This window comes from Lithobates pipiens, unplaced genomic scaffold, assembly GCF_037356315.1.
Source record: "Lithobates pipiens isolate NorthernLeopardFrog02 unplaced genomic scaffold, aLitPip1_a1.2 Scaffold_8, whole genome shotgun sequence".
Lineage (NCBI taxonomy): Eukaryota > Metazoa > Chordata > Amphibia > Anura > Ranidae > Lithobates > Lithobates pipiens.
In genome coordinates this window covers 586,227,002-586,250,703 of record NW_027507903.1, presented here as the reverse complement: position 1 = coordinate 586,250,703, position 23,702 = coordinate 586,227,002, and the positions used below count along the sequence as shown (strand labels likewise).

The following is a 23,702-nucleotide window of genomic DNA, read 5'->3' as shown; positions in this document are numbered from 1 at the left end:
TGAAACGGGATACAGCAAACCAAACACTTGTGTTTAGAAGTCCACCAATTGGGGGCAGGTCCACCAAGTATTCATAGGATCCCAGCGATGGCCACACCCCTGGAAAGAGTGTTTACAAGAAGCTGGGTTGGCATGAGCAATGCGTGCTGGAACTCGGTACCATCGTAACAACATTGTACGATGGCAGTATTGAAGGAGCACTTGGCAATCGAGGACCAAGCCCTGCTCCAGTCCGCCGGCTCAAAATCCATCTCTCATTCCCACTGGGCTATATAGGAAAGTGTGGTAAAGGATGACCGGCCATTCACCAATGATGATGACCAAGACCCGGGGAATGTTGAGTCTATGGGAATGTTTGACCATTCTTCCAGAAACGCATTTGTGAGGTCAGGCACTGATGTGGACAAGAAGGCCTGGCTTGCAGTCTCCATCTGTTCCATCGGGTTGAGGTCAGGACTCTCATCATGTTCCTCCACCTCAAACTCTCTCATCCATGTCTTTATGGACCTTTCTTTGTGCACTAGTGCGCAGTCACTTTGGAACAGGAAGGGGTCATCCTCAAACCGTTCCCACAAAGTTGGGAGCATGATATTGTCCAAAATGTCTTGATATGCTGATGCCTTAAGAGTTCCCTTCACTGAAACTAAGGGGCCAAGCCCAACCCCTGAAAAACAACCCCACACCGTAATCCACCCCTTCCTCCACCAAATGATTTGGACCAGTGCAGTAAGCAAGGTCCATCAAGACATGGATTAGCGCGTTTTGGGGTGGAGAAACATGACTGGCCTGCACGGAGTCCTGACCTCAACACGATAGAACACCTTTGGGGTGAATTGGTGCGGAGACTGCAAGCCAGGCCTTCTCGTCGAACATTAATGCATGACTTCACAAATGCCCTTCTGGAAGAATGGTTAAACCTTGTGGACAGCCTTCCCAGAAGAGTTGAAGCTGTTATAGCTGCAAAGGGTGGGCCAACTCAATATTGAACCCTACTGACTAAAGCCCCATATACACTATCAGATGTTCTGCTGATTTTATTTATTTATTTATTTATTTTTCCTTCAGATTTACCAAAACCATATAATATGAGGTCAAACCTTAGGAGTTTCAATGTGTATGCAATCAGGCAGGCCCTTGCAACACATGGTTTTCGTAAATCTGAAGACAAAAATCAGCAGAAAATCTGATAGCGTGTATGGGGCTTAAGACTGGGATGCCATTAACATTCATGTGCATGTAAAGGCAGGCGTCCCAATACTTCTGGTGACATTTTTGTGTGTGTGTGTGTGTGTGTGTGTGTTTGTGTGTGTGTTTGTTAAAAAATAAAAAATAAAAAATAAAAATATATATAGATAGATAGATAATATTATAATATATATATATATATATATATATATATATATATATATATATATATATATATATATCTCTCTCGATCTCTATTTTCTATCTCATATATGTATATTATAATGAATTTCTTGAGATCCATAAATAACAGTGCTGCTCTATATTCTATACAGTGGGAAACATAATTTCAGGGAAGAAAAAGCTTTGTAAATATCTGAACATTGGCACATGCAAAATATACAATTACACAATTATGACTATGGGATTATGAACATTATGGGAAATACTTTGTCAATACATAAAGCTGGAGTAGTGTCAGTCAGTCTGATTTCTGCAAGTTACTTAACAGATAAGACTCTTAGATAAGGCTTCTTCATTTATCAAAGTGTCACAAAGAAAGTTCCCTTCCATAAATGATCAAACTCCCTTTGTGTTATCTCACCAAAGCCTCAAAGGGAGAATGAGGTTTCTATGGAACAACACAATCATCTCCTGACCCCGGATAGAGGAGGCCATGGTGGTGATCCATGGGAATGAGTCTGGTTATCTCTCCACCTGTGCTGCTGGTTTGTTTTAAATGGACTTAACCTGTCCTTGGCCAGGATGGCGCAATCTAAAATCTAATGAACTTTCCAGCGCTTGCTAATGTCAGGAATGTATGAACACCTCGAGAAGCAGACGGTATATAGACTAGACAGATAATAAAAGTGTCGGGCCCTTTTGTACATACATTGAAGACAGGAACATATTACTTAACATTCCCCACAAACCTCTCCTACCTGTTCTCATCCCATGGAGGTCAATAATAGACTCCCAGAAATGTTACAAATTAATCAGTGACGGAGAGAACAAGCAATGGAGACAATGGATCAGTAATGCAGTTAAACAGAGTAACCCGGCTCCGGAGTGTCGTATTACCCCTATAATACCTTTATTACGGTAACTCACAGTGGTGGCCCGTGCATTATGGGCGCACGCCCCCCCCCCCCCATCCCGCCCCTTTCCGGGCGCATAGATATAGATTCCTATGGAGGGGGTGGTACTTTTTGAAGCACCTAATTAGAGCCAGAGGCTCTAATATGCTTCAGAATAGGGTGGGCTGGGGGTGCAGAGAGTGCGCTCTTATCCCACCCAATTGTTTGACGATGGCGAATTAATAGTCACTATTTTCACACTAATCTTCCTCCACACCAATCGGGAGGCAGGGCTTCCGACCTGTTTCCTGATTGGCCAAAGTACTAGGCCACCCTATTTGATGCCTGGCGCTTAGGAAGATGAGCGGAGGAGACACGCCGGAGCAGGGGTCGCCACCGCTCTGGTGCAGTTGGAGAGGAGCTGCTGCCTGGCAGTAAGTGTCAGGGGGTCTGTCGGAGCCGGTGGGGGTGGTGTGGCTGCATTTGATGGGCACAGTGAGGCTCCAATTGATTGGGGGGGGGGGGTTTCAATATTTTTCAGTTAGTTTGCGCCCCCCCCCCCCCCAAAGATTTTTAGCACCAGCCGCCACTGGTAACCCAGTTCTGGAGTGTCTCATTACCCCTGTAACATATTACAGTAGCCTAGCCTCTGAATGTCTGATTACCCTTTTTTATTTATTTATTTTTTGATGATTTTTTATTTTTCTCTTTTCAGGTTCCTCTGTTGTGCCGTGTAGCTGAGTGTCATGACGGTCACATATACAGCACGGGTGGCAAATGCACGATTTGGTGGCTTCTATAAGCTGCTCCTGCTATGGAGAGGCAGCATTTACAAGCTATTGTACAAAGAGTTTTTGGCATTTTTTCTCATGTATCTGACCCTCAGTATTACATACAGGTACGTTGGGTTCAGCCCTTTGTAGAGGGGAGTTACATCATGAGTTAGATTAACAGAAACTACCTGCATATCATTGTACTCACACTTGAGAATAGTGGAAAATTTAATTAAAATTTCTACTGTGGCTCATTACCTTGCATGACTTTAGCCTTGTACACACAATCCAGATTATCGTACAAAAAATACAGATTCGAAGCAGTCATACGATAATCTGACCATTGGTACACAGCAGTTGTCCGAAATGCAGAGCCCTGACACTGGTCAGTTAGTGTGCCGCCACAGCCTTGCTGTCCCTCTCCTCATGTGCCCTCCTTCCCCCCCCCCCCCCCCCCCCCTGTTGGCTCCTGTGTCAGGGTCCACCGCCCCCCCCCCCCCCCCCTACTGCTGCTGTAATAACATGATTTACTGTATATAATCTACTCTGCCTTTATAAGGGTGTGTGTGTGTATATTAAGAAAAAAAAAAAAGCCGTATATGCCTCCATCTGTGAGTGCTGATCTGCGGTCACGTAACCCGCCGCATCTCTCGCCTCCTCTCCTCCAGACTGACCTCAGCGGGGGAATCTCTGCCCCTCCTGATGCATTTGTGAGACTGGAGAGGAGAGATGTGGCGTGTCACGTGACCGCACATACATACAGTTGTATGATCTGTAATATACATATGTATTTACAGATCTTTTTGAAAAATCTCACAGCTTCAAGAATTTTTAAACCTAAAACCAAAAATGTAATCTATTACAGCTCACCAGTTCTTGGGTAAGGTGGCTGTGTTTTTTTTTTTTCTCTCCCCCAACTGGTGATCCTGCCAGTAACACACTTCTTGTCCTAGTGCAGGGGTCTTCAAATTTTCTAAACAAAGAGCCAGTTTATTGTCCTTCAGACTTTAGGGGGCCAGACTGTCACCAGTGAGAGGAGAAAATGCCTCAGCGTCAATGGGGGGGGGGGGGGGATTGCATAGTGCCTGTGGAGGAGGAGGAGGAATAATGGCTCGTCATTGGTATTAGTGAAAGGAAAAGTATCCCATTGTCTGCATTGGAAGGAATAGTGCCCAACTCTTTATATTGAGAGGAAAAGTGCCTCATTGTTGGTGTCGGTGAGAAAAAAAAGTGCATGATTGTTTGTCAGTGGGAAGAAGTATACCCCATCATTGGTGTCAGTGAAAGGAATGATGGCTTATCGTCGGTGTCAGTGAAAGCAAGGCTACTTTCACACCGAGGTGCTTTGCAGGCACTATAGTGCAAAGCGCCCTGAAAGAGCTGCTCAATTCACTCCAGTGTGAAAGTCCCTAGGGCTTTCACACTGGAGCCCTGTGCTTGCAGGACGGTCAAAAAAGTCCTGCAAGCCGCATCTTTGCAGTGTATTCACCACTCCTAAAGTGCTCCCCTTCCCATTGAAAACAATGGGGCAGCGGCGCAAACCTGCTGGCAAAGCGCTGCAGCTGCGCTTTGCAGGTGGTTTTAACCCTTTTTTTGGCCACTAGCGGGGGGTTAAAATGGCACCGCTTTACCGCCAGCGCCCGCCCCAGTGTGAAAGTAGCAGAATGGTGCCCAACAGCAGTGGGAAGAATAGTGCCCCAAGGGTGACCACGCTCACTCAACCTTTCTATCTAGAGGGGAAACGCGTTATCACTACTGCGTGAACCTGCGACCGCACATATGTGAGTCCAGCCTTCTAGATCCTCCCAGGAGCCAGCAGACTGCTTGGATCTGGGCTGAGGGTTCATGAGAGGAGCACTGAGGCATGGTGCTGTGATGTTTTCAGGAAGCTATTTACAGCACCCTGCTAGCCCCTGTCATTAGCGATTATCTGCCTGCATTGGATAGAGAAGCAAAGGAACTTTAGGGATTTAGGAATTCGAAACACGTGCCGAGAAGGTTGTTGATCCCTTAGCCCACTATGATCTGGTTCTGTTCCCTTTCACAGGTTCCTACTCAATGAGAATCAGAAACGCAGCTTTGAAAAAGTGTCACTTTACTGCAACAACTACGCCAATCTCATCCCTGTTTCCTTCGTGCTCGGTAAGAGACTTCTGTTGCATTTTCCTACAATTTCTTTTAACACACACATGCCAAGTTCTGTGCTACAATAGCAGCCAAATAAGTTGCTAAACTAGGTGGATGATGTCATTGAGGCCAGAGAATCCATACCGGCCAATTCCTAGGATGCTGGTGGCTGGGACGCATAGCGTCATTGCTTGTTGGGGGACAGGTGCTGTCTGCAGTATAACAAACCATTTTGTACGGGCCAGCCAACTCCATCCTAGCAACCAGTGACTGCGTTTCAGCTGCCAAGTGCCAACGTCTTAGCAACCAATAATTCACAGCCATGCAATAACATTGGTTGCCTCAGGTGTTCAGTTAACCTATGCATGCTCCCGCTTCCAGTTGTTTTTATCATTCAAAATGGGCCAAGAGAATTCCACTTCATAAAAGCCATGATGTCCGCTGGTCATATTTAAACTCTTGTGTGCCCAGAAGAAACATAATCTATTGCAATTGCTAGTCCTTAGATGCAGCGGCTACATTCGTTTTTAAAGGGAAAAAAATAATTAAAATTTTCAGAGCTCTTCTCCAATCTACACGTTTAGGCTACTCTCAGCTGCTTTGCTGAAAAGGACCATGGTTTACAGGGCTTAGTAGTTGACGCTTGGATTAAAAATTCACAGCTGAAAGGGTCAGAGGAGTGACTAACACCCCCATCCCCCACAACTGCATACAGAGATTCAATTAGACTAGAGCGAGAGAGACTGAAAGCAAACAGTTTCTGCTTTTTCTCTTTGGCAACCCATAATGCCTAATACAGGGTGGTGTAGACGAACTGCTTTTTAAATACCCAGTACTATCTATCTAAAACAGCTTAAAAATTAATGTAGAAACGAAAAGAAAATTCACCTAATACTGTTATAGTTTCATAAAAGCTTTAGAGGCCCATTTTTTTAATATTGTGTTTTTTGTTTTTGTTTTTTAAAATTCTCACTCGTTAGGCCTTCTCTTCATAACCTGACCCTCTTGTGTCCTGCAGGTTTCTATGTCACCCTGGTTGTGAACAGGTGGTGGAACCAGTACCTGTGCATGCCAATGCCAGACCGCGTCATGTGTACCATCACTGCTACAGTGCACGGTTCGGATGAGCGGGGGAGGATGTACCGGCGGACGCTCATGCGTTATTGTAGCCTGTCTGGATTGCTCATCTTGCGATCTGTCAGCACTGCGGCCTTCAAGAGGTTCCCAACTATAGACCATGTTGTAGAGGCCGGTGAGCTCTTACTAGTAAATATGTACTGAGTATATTTGCTTTCTGCTGTGTGACCATGCCTAGAAATCCATAAGTGATGGGTAGATATGTGATATAGGCCTTTGGGCATGGACAGAACACGCATGGTTGATATACAATATATACAAAGGCTGATATTGGAAAGCAAAAGCCATAACAATTGTACAGTGCAAATGTGCCTATCTAGAATGCTGGAGGAGTCTACAAATGTTCCTGTGCAATTATTGTCTTTCTCATGGTGTTCTATTTGGAAAGCTGCATTCTCCTACCTCTCACAAATACTTTCTATATTCTTTCAATTGTATGTAAGAGTGCCTTTAAAGACCACCATAGGGGATTTCTCTTTTCTACCTCTCATGTGATGGTGCTTGGGCTTGGTAAGAAGTCTCTCAAGAACTGTGTGCATGCAGGAAGGAATGGGGTTGGGTACTCATTCTCACCATACCCAGGTTTATTGGCACTGTGGGTGGATTTGTCGTGGGATTGCTATGTATGCATATGATGTGCTGTGTGACCAACTTGAGATAACCAATATAAAGCCTGTCTTGCCCACCACAGGGATACTATTTTTATATTGCCATTGCACTCTTCCCTGGGAGAAGTCTAGAGTAAGAGGGTGCTATAATAACCACCAGCTGCTTAACTGCTATCAACATTAAAGTGACTGCAAACAATCGCCTTGTAAAACAACTAATTTAGTTTAGTTTAAAATAGAAATGAAAAGCAAAATGCCTGTATTGAAAAAGATTTTAGAATTTTTATTTATTTTTCCCTTTTTTGGAAGTGATCACATTCCCTCTGTTCTCAGTTGCATAAGAGCACAACAGTACACTGATCTTCCCAGTGAAAGAAAGGCTGTGCAGGGAGGGGGGGGGGGGGGGTGTGTGTGTGTCAGGACAAGTCTTCTTAGAGGAGAGCAGGCTGAGTTCCCGGCACAGCTAGAGTACTTACCATGCTGTGTTCTCCTGTTTAGTGGGGTCAGCTGTTAATTGGAAAGCAGAGGGATGGACAGGAATACTAGGATTTCACACAAAGGAAGCAAATAAAAAGAGCACAGGATGCCCTTTCATATAAGTACATGATACAGCAGGCACATAGAAGGAATATGAAATGATGGAAAAATATGTTGCTAGTATACCATGGATCCTTCTCATATAGTCCAGATATTTATTAAAGCAATCGCATCACAAGTGCAGTATTTCGGAAGTCACACAGGACCCCTTTTGATAGGCATGCAATCATTACATGCCTGACAAAGACGTCCTGCATGGCCCCTAAAAGTTACCATTACACTTTTATTTTCACTTTTTTCATCACTTAAACAGATATCTGGGCTATATGATCTGGATCAATGGTGTGCTGGTGACATATATTCTCCTCTGCTACAGAGTGACACGGGCAGAAGGAGATATGTGACATAGAGCCTGTACCTCCCATTACAGGATGACACAGACAGGGGGAGCTATGTGACATGGGGTCTGTCCATCCCACCACAGGGGGACAGACAGGAGGAGCTATGCAACATAGAGCCTGTACCTCCCATTACAGGGTGACACAGACAGGGGGAGCTATGTGACGTGGAGCCTGTACCTCCCACCACAGGGTGACAGACAGGGGGAGCTATGTGACGTGGGGTCTGTCCATCCCACCACAGGGTGACACAGACAAGAGGAGCTATGTGACATGGGGTCTGTCCCTCCCACCACAGGGCGACACTGATCAGAGGGGCTATAGCAGGGATCCTCAAACTATGGCCCTCCAGCTGTTGCAAAACTACACATCCCATGAGGCATTGTAAAACTCTGAAATTCACAGACATGACTAGGCATGATGGGAATTGTAGTTCCTGAACAACTGGAGGGCCATAGTTTGAAGACCCATGGGCTATAGGTTTTGGGAGTCTGTGTGGTGTTCAGGAGGATATTATAATAATAATAATGTAATGTCTTTCCAGGGTTCATGACTCGCTTTGAACGGAAGAAGTTTGAGAATCTGCGCTCGTCCTATAACAAATACTGGGTGCCGTGTGTTTGGTTCTGCAGTCTGGCTGGTCAGGCCCGGAATGAGGGTCGCATTCGCGATGACCAGGCCTATAAAATGCTCATAGAGGTGAGAGGCTTGGAGAGGCTCTTCGGGCTTTTATTGAGAATTGAATAAACACATTTTACACTTTCAATTGTATTTACATTAACTGCCAGGCAAATAAATCAACAGCATCTAATGACACATTGGGGCTGATTTACTAAAGGCAAATCCACTCTGCACTGCAAGTGCACTTATAAGTGCAGTCTCTGCAGATCTATCTGAGGGAAATATTTGAAATGAGGAGAAACTCTGCTGATTTTATCATCCAATCATATGCAAGCTAAAATGCTGTTTTTTTTTTTTTTTTTTTTTTTTTTTTAATTTCCTTGCATTTCCCCCTCAGATCTACAGCGACTTTCAAGTGCACTTGTAGTGCAAAGTGGATTTGCCTTTAGTAAATATCTCCCATTGTCTCTAGGTCTGTATTACCAGCTTCCTAGAACTGTACCCTTCAGACTATTTGTAGAACATAGTGCCAGAATATTGAATGCTATTAGGATCTTGTGCTGTGTACCTTCATAAAAATGTCTGAGAGGATAGCTGTGTTCTTGAAAAACTTGTTGACATCATAATGGGGACTGCATTTAAAGTGTATGTCGGGGTGAAAAAAAATAAAAAACATGCAGTTCATCTCTGCAACACCTACACATTTCCCCATGTTAAATTCCTTTTAAATAACCTGCAAGAACAGAAAATGACTTGCTGATCTGCTAGAGATGAACTCAGCTACTAATTTTCTGTTGTGGTCTTACAAATTACAGGATCTCCCATCTCCTCAATACAGAGGCTAAAGCTGGCCATAGTAGTTTATTTTTTTTATTTTAATTTTTTTTATTTTTTCTATTTTTCTTTTTCTTTCTGCTGGCTGATTGAAAAAAAGAAATGTCTATGACCAGCTATTTTTTTATTTATTTGTTCCTTCAGCCTGGACATATTGTATTATCCTGACAGCGACCATGGCCACCCTAATTTCATATCCCCAATACACTATATTGCCAAAGTATTGGAATGCCTACCTTCTATATGCACAAACTTTATTGGCCTCTCAGTCCGTAGGGATCAATATTGAGTTGGCCCACCCTTTGCAGCCTTATAACAGCTTCCACTATTCTGGGAAGGCTGTCTACAAGGGTTTAGGAGAGTGTGTCTATGGGAATGTTTGACCATTCCTTCAGGAGCACATTTGTTAGGTCCGGCACTGATTTTCGGATGAGAAGGCCTGGATCGCAGTCTCCACTCTAATTTATTCCCAAAGATTTTCTATCGAGCTTAGGTCAGGACTCTGTGCAGGCCTGTCAAGTTCCTCCATCCCAAACTTGGGTCATCCATGTCTTTGTGACCTTGCTTTGTGCACTGGTCCATATCATTTGGTGGAGGGCGATTATGGTGTGGGTGTGTTGGGTCAGTTTTGTGTATTTAGTGGGTGAAGAATTTTTATTTATTTATTTTTATTTAGGTTGTTCCCCAAAACAATTAACACAAAATGCTTGGGCCTTCTTTGCTAATTTATTTTATTTAAACATCTAATAGTTTACTTTGTAGAGTATCTCAGCAGCTATTTTGTTTCTATAGGAGTTAAATGCTTTCCGTGGAAACTGTGGTATGCTCTTCCACTATGACTGGATAAGTGTCCCCCTGGTGTACACACAGGTATAGATACTTTGTGTCAGCGTGTTGTCTGTTCTGGAACCCTCAAATCCTAATCCTTTGTTATTTTCGGACCACCAACTCTAAATCTATTGTTCTTATGGAAACCCCAAATGAAAACGTCAGAGTGAGCTCATTCCAGGATCACCAAGTGGTATAACATTGTCCTCCTAGGACAGCAAAGAGATGTAATTGAAAGTAAAATTAAAGGGTCAGCTGGGACCAAAGCTGATCTTCAGTGTTGGTAAATGCTGGAGACTTAAAACCACCAGACCAACTCTTATTTCTCTTGGGAACTGTATTGGTGAGATTTCTGCATCGAGTTCGTGGCTCTGCATACCTGGTTCTGTCTATTATGAGGGGTGCCCACTCTGCCTCGTAGACTTTTTATTGTGGAATATTATTATTTTAGATTATATTGTATATAAGGAGAATGCATCAAAAGAAGCAGGAATGCCTAAAACTCTGGAGGGACAGGGATAGAGTATGGCATGACAGGACCTTGATATTCAGCCCACTAGGTGCCATCTAAAAATATCAGTCTTGGGTGGACTGACTACATTTATGTGCATATCAAATAATCGGTGATCCTATTCTTTTTTGATTATTGAATATTATTTATTGATACAAATATGTGCAAGTGGATTGACATTTATGAACACTTTAATTTTGCACTTTATAATATTACACAGTTTACTAGTAGTTTCACAGTTACATAGTTAGTCAGGTTGAAAAAAGACACATGTCCATCAAGTTCAACACAAAATTTTTTTTTTTTTTTTTATTATAATATCATACAATCCCATATACCAATTCTATACCCACAGTTGATCCAGAGGAAGGCAAAAACCCCAGCAGAGCATGATCCAATTTGTAAAGCAGGGGAAAAAATTCCTTCCTGATTCCCCTGAGAGGCAATCGGATTTTCCCCGGATCAACTTTACCTAATAAATGTTAGTACCCAGTTATATTATGTACACTTAGGAAATAAATCCATGGCCTTTCTTAAAGCAATCAACTGAGCTGGCCAGAACCACCTTCAGCAGGGAGTCTATTCCACATTTTCACAGCTCTTACTGTGAAGAAACCTTTCCGTATTTGGAGATGAATTCTCTTTTCCTCTAGACGTAAAAGAGTGCCCCCTTGTCCTCTTTGTTGACTGTAAAGTGAATAACTCAACACCAAGTTCACTATATGGACCCTTATATATTTGTACATTTTGATCATATCCCCCCCCCCCCCCCCCTTAATCTCCTCCTCTTATCAAGAGAGAATAAATTCAGTTCCTCTAATCTTTCCTCATAGCTGAGTTCCTCCATGCCTCTTATCAGTTTGGTTGCCCTTCTCTGCACTTTCTCCAGTTCCCCGATATCCTTTTTGAGAACTGGTGCCCAAAACTGAACGGCATATTCCAGATGAGGTCTTACTAATGATTTTAACAGGGGCACAATGATATCTCTCTCACTCTCTGGAGTCTATACCTCTCTTAATACAGGAAAGGACTTTGCTCGCTTTGGAAACCGCAGCTTGGCGTTGCATGCTATTATTGAGCTTATGATCTACCAAAACCCCCAGATCCTTCTCCACTATGGATTCCCCCAGTTGTACTCCCCCCTAAAATGTATGATGCATGCATATTCTTAGCCCCCAAGTGCATAACTTTACATTTCTCAACATTAAACCTCATCTGCCACATAGTCGCCCAATGAGACAGAGCATTGAGGTCAGCTTATAAATTGGTGACGTCCTGTAAGGACGTTATTCCACTGCATAGCTTGGTGTCATCTGCAAAGACAGAAATGTTACTTTTGATCAGACCCAATATCATTTATAAAGATATTAAAAAGTAAGGGTCCCAGCACTGAACCTTGGGGTACACCACTGATAACCTTAGACCATTCAGAGTAAGAACCATTAACCACTACTCTCTGAATTCTGTATTTTAGCCAATTTTCTATCCATTTACAAACTGATGTTTCCAAACCTGTAGACTTTACCTTACACATGAGCCATGTGTGCGGAACTGTATCGAACTCTTTCGCAAAATCCAAATATATCACGTCCACCGCCACCCCTCTATCCAAGGTTTTACTTACCACCTCATAAAAAGAAATCAGGTTTGTCTGACAACTTCTGTCTTTCATGAATCCATGCTGTCTGTTGCTTAAAATATTTGTTTCGTTTTAGGTTAAATGGTTTTAAGAATAAGCTTATTTGAAATATTTTATTAATTTCGTTTATAGATCTGCACCAGTTAACTTTTTTTATTTTTTTCTAAATTACGCTGTATTAAAAAAAAAAAACAATATAAAAACAAATACAATATACTCACTTTCATATTTAAATTTCTATTTTTGTTGTTTCTCTTTCGCCTCAGGTAGTAACGATTGCCGTATACAGCTATTTTCTCACCTGTCTGATTGGACGTCAGTTTCTGGATACGTCCCAGGGGTACCCTGGCCACGACCTGGACCTCTATGTCCCCGTCTTCACCCTCCTTCAGTTTTTTTTCTATACCGGCTGGCTGAAGGTACGAGACCCCAAATTGAAGGAATTCCTGCAAAAGGATTTTTCTTCTTACCTGACGTGTATTGGCTTTAGCAGAGTTGTGTCTTTAAATGATTCAAACATTAATTGTAGCTTACTTCTCCTTTCTCTTAAGGTGGGAGAGCAGCTGATTAATCCATTTGTGAGGATGACGATGACTTTGAAACTAATTTCTTAATTGACCGGAATTTTCAGGTAAAGAATATTTCTGGTGTGTGTGTGTGTGTGTGTGGTGGTTTTTTTATTTTTTTTTATTATTTTTTTTTTTTTTGTTAAATGTAGGCACTCATGTTCTGAAAAGCAAAATTGCCCAAAAAAGGCTGAATTAAAAATAGGTGGTAGAGCTGCTTTTTTTTTTTTGCGCGTCCCCTGATTATTCTTCTTAAACCACAAAGGCAGCTTTATGGATAGCTACGCATGCCACGCCCGCAGTGCTTGTACCCGCTGTTGCATTCAGGAGGCAGTGCTGCTACCAAATGCAAACCATTTAAGTGACTGAGGCTGTGCCGCAACTGAGAGCCAAACCATTAGGCTCACTGTTGCAATACAGTATAACCATTGAAAAGAACTGTTCAGTTGTCCAAAAAAAAAAAAAGCATAGAGGAGTTAGTGGTTGTACCACTTTTACCTACAGGTAACCCAATATTAAGGCTTACCTGTAGGTCCTGGAAATATCTCCTAAACCTCCACGGTTTAGGAGATATTTACAATCAAGCCATGCTCCAATGTCTATGGCACATGTGCACTTTATAAAGGCCAGATCGTGCCGTTTCTAAAGGAGGTCATGCCGTCACTGACTGCTCCCGTACACATGCGACTCCAGCCAGTAACAGAGCCAGCGTTCCCGGCCCCGGAAGGAAGAGGGGTCAAGATGGACGGTCGCTGCTAGTGGGGGCAACGGTGACATCGGTTTCAGATAAGTGACACATAACGGGCTACTATGTGATGCACAGTAGCCCATTATGCTTTACCTTTGCAGGGAAATAAAGAGGAAGTAAAACCCACCAGGGTTTAATTCCTCTTTAACAGTAATGGCTGTCCATTGCGAATTGGGTTTTCAGGTGTAAACTAAGTAGTAGTGAGTTAGTCAACAATAAGTGAACTTGATTAAGCTTGGGACAAACCTAGATCCATGTTCAGACAAAAAGGTAAAAATAAAAAAAGAGCAGACTCGATGGATCACTTTAGTCTTTCTTCCATCAATCTTCAATGTTTATCATGTACAAGCAGGCCCAGTAGTCTAGTAAGTGAGGACTCCATTAGCAGCCCACAACCACAAGTAACAAAGTGCTTTTTAATGCTACCCTAGACAAAAATAACATATCTGAAGGATAGCTTTAAAGCCTAACTGCAGCCAGTCGTCTATATTTATTTTTATTTTTTTAAAGCTTTTTGTATAGTTTGGGGAAGAGTTAAGCCCTCCATACATGGTCCCTGCTGAACCAGCAGAGATTCGATCCATATATGGAAGGCTGGTTGTACCCAAGTTGATCAATCGATCGACTTGGGTACAATCGGCCTGTCTGATTCTTTTGCATGCGATTTACTGCCAGAGGCTATAGCCACTAGTAGTAATCATTGTACTCTGCCAGCTGAGAAGGCTCCCAGCATCCCCCCCACTGCAAGAGGGATTTTCTCCCATCAACACCTGAGGTGGAAGGAAAATAAAATTGTCTATGGCTTGCCTTTTTAAGGTCTGAGGACAAAAATACATGAGGTATATGATAAAAGCAAAAAAAAAAAAAACACCTTTTTAAGAAATAAAATACAAAATCCTGAGAAATGGAGGCTTTTAATGGTTAAATGGTAACTTTATGTGGAAAAATAATGATACTGCACCATTGAGATATTTTGCTCTTCTGGGGCTTTTCAAAGTTGTAATATATAGGTTCAGTGGTCAGTTAAAAGGAGATCATAGCGCAAGTTTGTTATTATTGTATGTGTATTTCCTATTGATAGGCTGGGAAGATATTGCCTACTTAGCAATTAGGCACTTTAAGTGTACTTACAAGAACACATAGGAAGCTTTCATTTAAACAAAAAAAAAAGTGTTTTTTTATAATACATACAGTATATATCATAAGTATTAATTGCAACATAGATAATACATCCATAAATATGCATGATATAAATCAAGAAAAGTACATAAAATTGCAAACATTTGCTCATAGCAATGAAGCTTATTTTAGTTGGCATGTTTTACGGATCCACTGCTTCCTGAGGACACTGGCCAAATTCCAAAGACATGCTGGTAGATTAATTAGATCCTGTCTAAATTGGCCCCAGTATATTAATGTGAGTTGGGGACCTTAGACTGTAAGCTCCTTGAGGGTAGGGACTGATGTGAATGTACAATGTATATGTAAAGCACTACGTAAATTGATGGTGCTATATAAGTACCTTAACCACTTTAGGACCGCCGCATGTAATAATACGATGGCACGGACAGGCACAAGCACGTACCCGTACGTGCCTGCCTTCCAGCGGGTGGGGGGTCCGATCGGACCCCCTCCTGCTGGCTTCGGTGGTCCGTTTCTCTTCAGGAGCTATCCAGGATAAGGGGATGGCCGTTGGTTTCTGGCCATCTCCTCTCGATCGCCCATGGCAAATGAGAAGCTTCCCCTGCCTGTGTAGTGTAAACACAGGCAGGAGGAAGTGATGTCACTCTCCTCGGGGCAGTCTTTTTGACCGGACGGCGAGGAGAGAAGACATAGTAAGTACACCAATCACTACACTGACATGTAGGTACACATAGGCACACTGTCACCACCAGATCACCTCCCTGCCCCCCCCCTCCCCCCCCTCTCAGTCACAGTGTCACTGATTGCAGTGATCATTTATTTACTGATCACTGCATTTAGTGTCAGTTGTGACTGTAAAAACTGTCAGGCCATAAAGGTTTAACCCCCTGATTGCCCCTAGAGTTAACCCTTTCACCCCCTTTTGCCAGTGTCACTAAGCAATTGTTTTTCTGATCGCTGCATTAGTGTCACTGGTGCCGCTAGGTAGCTAGTTATTTTTTAGGTTCACCGCCAGGTTTTTATAGCATTTGGTACCCCCATATACTACCTAATAAAGATTTTAACCCCCTGATTGCCCCTAGAGTTAACCCTTTCACCAGCGATCACAGTATAAGTGTCACTGGTGACGCTGGTTAGCCAGTTAGTTATTTAGGTTCCCCGTCAGGTTTTTATATAGCGCCAGGGACCCCCATATACTACCTAATAAAGGTTTTAACCCCCTGATTGCCCCTAGTTAACCCTTTCACCAGTGATCACCGTATAAGTGTTACGGGTGACTCTGGTTAGTTTACTTTTTATAGCATCAGGGTACCCACCATTTATTACCCAATAAAGGTTTAACCCTCTGATCACCCGGTGGGTGATATCAATTAGGTTTTAGGGTCATGGTCTGCGTCGCCCCAGGCAGCGCTAGGTTAGTGCCAGTACTGCTAACACCCACGTGCAAAGCGTACACCTCCCGTAGTGGTATAGAATCTGAACAGATCAATATCTGATCAGATCTATACTAGCGTCCCCAGCAGTTTAGGGTTCCAAAAAAACGCATTGTTAGCGGGATCAGCCCAGATACCTGCTAGCACCTTTTTGCCCCTCCGCCCAGCCCACCCAAGTGCAGTATCGATCGATCCCTGTCGCTTACAAAACACTAAACACATAAGTGCAGCATTCGCAGAGTCAGGCCTGATCCCTGCGATCGCTAACAGTTTTTTTTGGTAGCGTTTTATATTTAAATCCGGAAGGCGGTGCTTGGTTTTCAGGGTCCCATACACGGCTAGGCTCCTAAAAAGTCCCCCACATGTGGTATCCCCGTACTCGGGAGAAGCAGCAGAATTTATTTTGTGTAATTTCACTTATGCCCATAGCATGTGTGAGCAATATATCATTTAGTGACAACTTACAAAAAGTTTGTAATATTCCCGCAACTTGTGGCAAAATATAAAATATTTAATGGACTCAACATGCCTCTCAGTAAATAGCTTGGGGTGTCTACTTTCCAAAATGGGGTCATTTGGGGGGGGGGGGTTGTGCTATTTTGGCATTTTATGGCCTTCGAAACTGTGATAGGTAGTGAGGAGTGAAATCAAAAATTTGCACCCTTAGAAATCCTGAAGGCAGTGATTGGTTTTCAGGGTGCCGTACGCGGCTAGACTCCTAAAAAGTCCCACATATGTGGTATCCCCGTACTCAGGAGAAGCAACAGAATATATTTTTGGGTGCAATTCCACTTATAACTATGGCATGTGTGAGCAATATATCATTTAGTGACAACTTTTTGTAAACTTTTTTTATTTTTATTTTATTTTTTTTGTCATTATTCAATCACTTGGGGCAAAAAAAAAAAATATTCAATGGGCTCAACATGCCCCTCAGCAATTTCCTTGGGGTGTCTACTTTCCAAAATGGGGTCATTTGGGGGGTTTTGCACTGCCCTGCCATTTTAGCACCTCAAGAAATGAGATAGGCAGTCATAAATTAAAAGCTGTGTAAATTCCAGAAAATGTACTCTAGTTTGTAGACGCAATAACCTTTGCGCAAACCAATAAATATACACTTTTTTTTTTTTTTTTTTTTTTTACTAAAGACATGTGGCTGAATACATTTTGGCCTAAATGTATGACTAAAATTGAGTTTATTCAATTTTTCTTATAACAAAAAGTAGAAAATATCTTTTTTTTTTTTTTTTTCAGTCTTTTTCCTTTGCCTCTGCGATTTTTATTTTTTACGATATAAAATACCATCAAAAGAAAGCTCTATTTGTGGGAAGAAAATAAGGAGAAATTTTGTTTGGGTACAACATTGCATGACCGCGCAATTACCATTTTTTTTTTTTTTTTTTTATATTATAGAGTGTGTATGTGTGTAATATAAATAAATATAATATATGTGTGTGTATGTATACATATAGTACAGTCCAGCCAAACTGATGCCAAGACCACAATTGACTGAAATTAACCCCAAGACCCAACTATGGTCTTAGGAAACAACTAAATTTACAAAACATAGCACGTGCTCTTCAGGAGCATATATATATATATATATATATATATATATATATATATATATATATATATATATATATATATATATATATATATATATATAATCTCTGTGAGGTCAGGCACTGATGTTGGACGAGAAGGTCTGTCTCGCAGCCTCTGCTCTAAGGCTGGATTCACACCTATGCAGTTTTAGTGCTTTTTGCATTTTGCACTTCTATCCATTTAACATGGTTTCCTGTGGAACACTTTTTGTAGTGCAAAAAGCACTAAAAATGCATAGGTGTGAATCTAGCCTAATTCATCCCAAAGGTGTTCTGTCGGATTGAGGTCAGGAGTTTGTGCAGGCCGGTTTAAGTTCGTTCACCCCAAACTCGGACATCCATGTCTTTATGGACCTTGCTTTGTGCACTGGTGCACAGTCATGTTGGAACAGGAAGGGGCCATCCCCAAACTGTTCCCACAAAGTTGGGAGCATGAAATTGTCCAAAACTTCTTGGTATGCTGATGCCTTAAGAGTTCCCTTCACTGGAACTAAGGGGGCAAGCCCAACCCCTGAAAAATAACCCCACATTATAACCCCCCCCCCCCCCTCGCCCTCCACCAAATGATTTGTACCAGTGCACAAAGCAAGGTCCATAAAGACATTGATGAGCGAGTTTGGGGTGGGGTGGACTGGCCTGCACAGACTCCTGACTTAACCCAATAGAACACCTTGGGGCTGAATTGGAGTGGAGACTGCACGTGTGTGTGTGTGTGTGTGTGTGTGTGTGTGTGTATATATGTGTATATATGTGTGTGTGTGTGTATATATATATGTATATGTGTGTATATATATATATATATATATATATATATATATATATATATATATATATATATATAAATAATATTGTGTGTATTATAATATTTTTTTTTTTTTTTGTATCTTTACATACTGGTAAATGCTATTATCAGAGCATTGCAGCCAAATTGTGAACATTAGACTCCTCAAGGGCCACTACAAGAATAAAGCCTAGTCATTAGCTTGTTTTAATTGGCTGGCTGTGTTGTGTCAGATGTGTCATGGAGAATGGGATTGGGTTTTTTCCAAGGTCGTTGTTTCAGGAATGTCAAGTAAATGTTATATCCCAAGTGTGACCTTCTGCTCTCTTTCTAGGTGTCCATGATGGCAGTTGATGAGATGTATGATGATGTTCCTGTTTTGGTGAAGGATAGATACTGGAATGATTCAGATCCTCGTCCACCATACACAGCAGCTACCTTATTCCAGAAGTACCTACCTTCCTTCCAGGGATCCACATTTGACATGGCGTAAGTATCACCCCTCTCTCATTTTCGATTTGCTATATCACAGCTGAAATCCTCTTGCCTTTCCTGAAGAAAATGCTCCTTCTAGTGCTGCTTAACATAACAGAACCCCTACATATTTTGTCATATGATCTCTGCTGAAGGGAAGATCAGCAAGTCAGAATTCTGGTCCTTCATCACAAGGCCTTTGTTTTATGTGAGCAGTGTTGGGGTGAACAGGGGAGCAGCAAGTTCTTCAGAAATCTTAGGTCTTTCAACTCTTATTACTATTTATTATTCTTTGAAAGCAACTTTGTGTTAGCACTACTTTAAAATGATTGGTGATCACTAAAAGAAAAATGTATCCTTTTTTATTTGTGAATTAGGCTCGCCAAGGAGGACATGCAGTTCCAACAGCTCTCAGAAATAGAGGAAATGAATGAAGAGACTTTATCCTCCCAATTTCCGTTGCTGAGCCGTCTCTTGCAGAGTGTGGGCGCTTCTCCGCTGGCATCATCTGCTGCTCTCAGTGCGACATTTGTACCACCTGGCAGTCGTTCATCACTTATCAAAAGGTCAATCAATAACATTTGGGGATCTTCTAATAGCTTGTACCAGGAGAACACACAGGAGCTACTCCCCGAGCCACTGGCACAAGCGGATGAAGGACAACCCAGTACCCCATTGTTTCATATTGAATCACAGCAATTCTTTGCTCCTTCTAAAGAGGCAACTCCTTCGTTGGTAGACACCATCCAGGCCTCCCAAGATGTGGAAAGCACTGCTTGATGATGGGTTTCTACAGACCGCCCAGCAGTTTAGGGTAGATGTTGTCAGGCTGAACCACATTCTTCTTAAAAATCTGGTGATGAGATTTCTCAGCTCTGCATAGCATTTACAGACATTACCTTTGCGTTTCCTGTTAGCCTGGACTGTTCAGTTATGTTACAAAAAGAACCCATTTAAAGATTACCAGTTTGGGGTGGACTAACCCTTTTGTTATACTGCCAAACCTTTATCCACCTCCCCCAACCTTTGGAGTCACACCCACATTTTTCATGCCTTACGCTTTTTAGATGTTTTCAGGTCAGTCATGTGATAAACTGGGTCCTTTTTCGCTTCTTCTCCAGTGTTGGGTAGTCTACAATGATGTAGAGACCATTGCTGTCATAAATTACACTCATGGTTTTCTCTGCCTAATGTGGATAGGGGATTTTACTGCGCTAAACTCAATTATTGAAGAAAAACGAACAGCTGCTACAAAAGAATGTGACAAAAGATCAGTGAAAAATGTAGCGCTAAAAATATAAAATAATAAACATTGTATTGTGTGTAAATTATAAAAATCAATCCCAAATATAATGAATATTAAACAGAACATGTATATAATGAGTAGAAAAACAGGTGAGAGTCCCAAATGTGAAACAATCCTATGGTAAATATATATAGAGTCCACGCCAAAGTTGTTGCTCAGAAGTGGGGTACAAAGGCCTCAGAAGGCATGTAGAGCATCAGGGATAGTATGTCCTCCACCCGAAATAAGGGGTATACACTCTTACTGGAAATAGTGGACTCGAATGTCAGCGACAACGAGCCCGATCAGCAGGTTTCCAAAATGATCTAGGGAAATCAAAGGGCTCCCAGAAGAAATGCAGGGACTCGTGCAGGTAACCGTGAGGCTGGAACTCAAATGTTAAGCAGCCAGACTGGAAAGGCAAAAACTCTCTCCGGAAGTGCTGATTACAAGATTACATTGTTGAGTCATCAATTTTGATCACGGTTACGTGCAAGGTTCCCTGGATTCATTCTTGGAGCTCTTTAGATTCCCTGGATCGTTTTGGAAATCTGCTGATTGGGCTATCCTTGCTTGATTGACTCGTCACTGACATTCAAGGCCACTATTTCCGGTAAGAGTGTATACCCCTTATCTCGGGTGGAGGACACACTTTTACACTATCCCTGATGGTCTACATGCCTGCTGAGGCCTTTGTACCCCACTTCTGAGCAACAACTTTTCTTGGTGGACTCCATATGTTTACCATAGGATTGTTTCACAATTCGGACTTTCACCTGTGTTTCTACTCATTATATACATGTTTTTTTTAATATTCATTATATTTGAGATTGATTTTTTTATCACAAAGTTTTTATTATTTACACACAATACTTGATATATTGTCCAATATTTATTGTTTTTTATATTTTTAGCGCTACATTTTTCACTGATCTATTCTCTGCATAATTGTACTCTGAGTACAGAAAACAGTGGTGGTGCCCCTTCAAGGAGTGGGTGCATGACACCTTGCAGTCAGAGGGTGTGGGTTGAGTGATCCTAGGTGGTGTTTTAACCTAGAGAAGAACCGGTACTTGATTAGAGCGGGCTGTCTTTAGGGGACCGCAACACATAGGAGGCAAGTATTGCAAGAGCTACTTTTAATTTTAGAACAGTGTGGGCACTGAGATCTATCTCTAGTTTTAAAATAAACCCTGGAGTTGGACATTGAAGATATCAAGCTAAACTATCTAGCAAAAAAAGTTGAAATATCTGCATGCACACACTTATTTATTTTGCGGGGTGTCAAGAAACACTCTAAGCAGAGGACACTCAAAATGCATGGAGTGGCTTCCAGCTCAGAAAGTCGTAGCAGTGGCACATCAACTTGCAATATGAGCTTTTCTATTGGTTGCAGAGTTCTAGGGCACTGTAGGAGGGATGTCTATGTCCAACTTTGGAACTGCATGCTGTCATTTGCAAATTGAGAGTCCTATATTCGGAAACTCCACAGCGGCTTGAAAGATATCTACAGTTGGTTGGTTAATTCAAATTGATAACTTTTGATCTATGTATAATTTTGCATTTAGTGCACCGGCCACCCATCAGTATTAAATGCAACCAATACGAAGGCTGCACAAAATATTCACCCTATGCATTTACTAAGAACGCGCAACCTCGAAGGTGTACACTTTAGTTTCAGGTCAACTGGATCACTTGGGGGTTGATTTACTAAAACTGGAGAACGCAAAATCTGGTGTAGCTCTGCATGGTAGCCAATCGGCTTCTAACTTTAGCTTGTTCAATTAAGCTTTGACAAAAAAAAAAAAACTCAACTGATTGGTTTCTATGCAGAGCTACACCAGATTTTGCACTCTCCAGTTTTAGTAAATCAACCCCTTAATTCTTTGATGTGGGCAGCTTAGCAAGTGATTTGTGCATTGTGAACAAAACAAGTGCTCTTCAATATATGAACAAATTGGATATGTGAGACTTTGTAAGTAATCTAGGGACAGAGGGTATGGACTTTATAAAAGTAAGAAAAAAGTCAAAAACTGCCTTGTGACATCATAGTGATCTTACACTGGGAGAAGTCTGCAGATCAATAACACTACTTTTTGCACAAAGTATGTGTCAGTCACACAAATGTGCCAAATGTTTCTCGATCTGAAACCTAATATGTAAATTTACTGTCTTTTGTTGAAGTCTACCCTTGCCTAAAAACGTTTTTTTTTGGGGGTTTTTTTTGTGAAAGGGTTAGCACCTCGGTCACCCTTTTATTGCCATATCTCAGTGCAGGGGTTTCTCTACACTTCCTATTTTTTAACAGTTGTGTCTGACAGGAAGTGAGGGAAATCTCAACGGGGACACAGACAGCATTTTAGGCCTGCCAAAAGTGCTAACCCTTCCATTTTTTTTAATTCTACCCGGATAATGCCAAGAAAGATGAGATCTCAATGGATGTCTCTTCCTTTTTTTTTTTTTTTTTTTTTTTGTCTTTGCACATTTTTATAAAAGTTTAATACAAATGCCAACATTTTCATGTAATTTTAGACTCTGCTTTGCAGTTTAAGATTTTGTATAGTTTTGTAATGAATAAGAGAACATTTTTGATAATTACCACATTGACAGTGTGTGTGTTTTTTATTTTTATACTCTGAATTTCAATAAACTTGAACAATAATTATAAGAGATTCTAGAGAATGAAAAGATGGGAGCATTGCTCATAGCTACCAGATATTTTCTTTTTAATCACAAACAAGTGATACAGCAGTATTCCAGTTCCTATGGGTATCACTATCATAAGATGCCAGTTAGCGTTGTCCATTAGGCACGTGGTGGCAGCTGTGTAACCGTATTTGCACATCAGTCTCTTAACTAAGCTTACAGAAGTCATGGTTGGGATCAGTGATGGGCGGAACACCCCTCCTCGGTTCGCACCAAAATATCTCGAACAGGGAAAAAAGTTCTAGTGAACTCTTTTAAAGTCAATGGGACACAAACATGAAAAATTAAGTCCTAGTTTTAAAGGCTTCTATGCACATTATTGCCATAAAAAGTGTATGGGGACCTGAGTACTGGCCTGGGGAACATGTGTCGATGCAAAAAATGTTTTTTTTAAAGGAGCAATGATTTTAATGATGCTTTAAAGTGAAACCATAAAAAAAAAAAAAAAATCCTTTTAACTATCATGCCTGGGGCGGTCCCCTTAGTCTGCTTGTAAAGTGACACATCTGACTCATGTATAGAGCCTGCTGCAGCAATACTGACATTTCTAAAGGACAAGATGTAATTTAAACTTGATTGCGGCTGTAATGTATTGCTGGGAGGATATGTTTTATTACAATTTTTTTCTCATTTTTAACAGCAGGGCCTATCCCTGCGCCCAGCAAGAGTAACTGTGAGGGGTTAC

General features: G+C 41.6%; 1 protein-coding gene across 1 annotated transcript; it reads left to right on the top strand.

The window, feature by feature from the left end:
* Positions 1-2,996: 2,996 nt before the first annotated feature.
* BEST2 (bestrophin 2) lies at positions 2,997-20,359 on the top strand. The gene is given in 10 exon segments (XM_077473479.1): positions 2,997-3,159; positions 5,082-5,176; positions 6,180-6,413; positions 8,386-8,540; positions 10,089-10,166; positions 12,541-12,693; positions 12,826-12,850; positions 12,853-12,905; positions 18,887-19,041; positions 19,404-20,359. Coding segments are annotated over 10 exon segments (1,503 nt in total). The 5' UTR covers positions 2,997-3,007; the 3' UTR covers positions 19,807-20,359.
* The last annotated feature ends 3,343 nt before the right edge of the window (positions 20,360-23,702 follow it).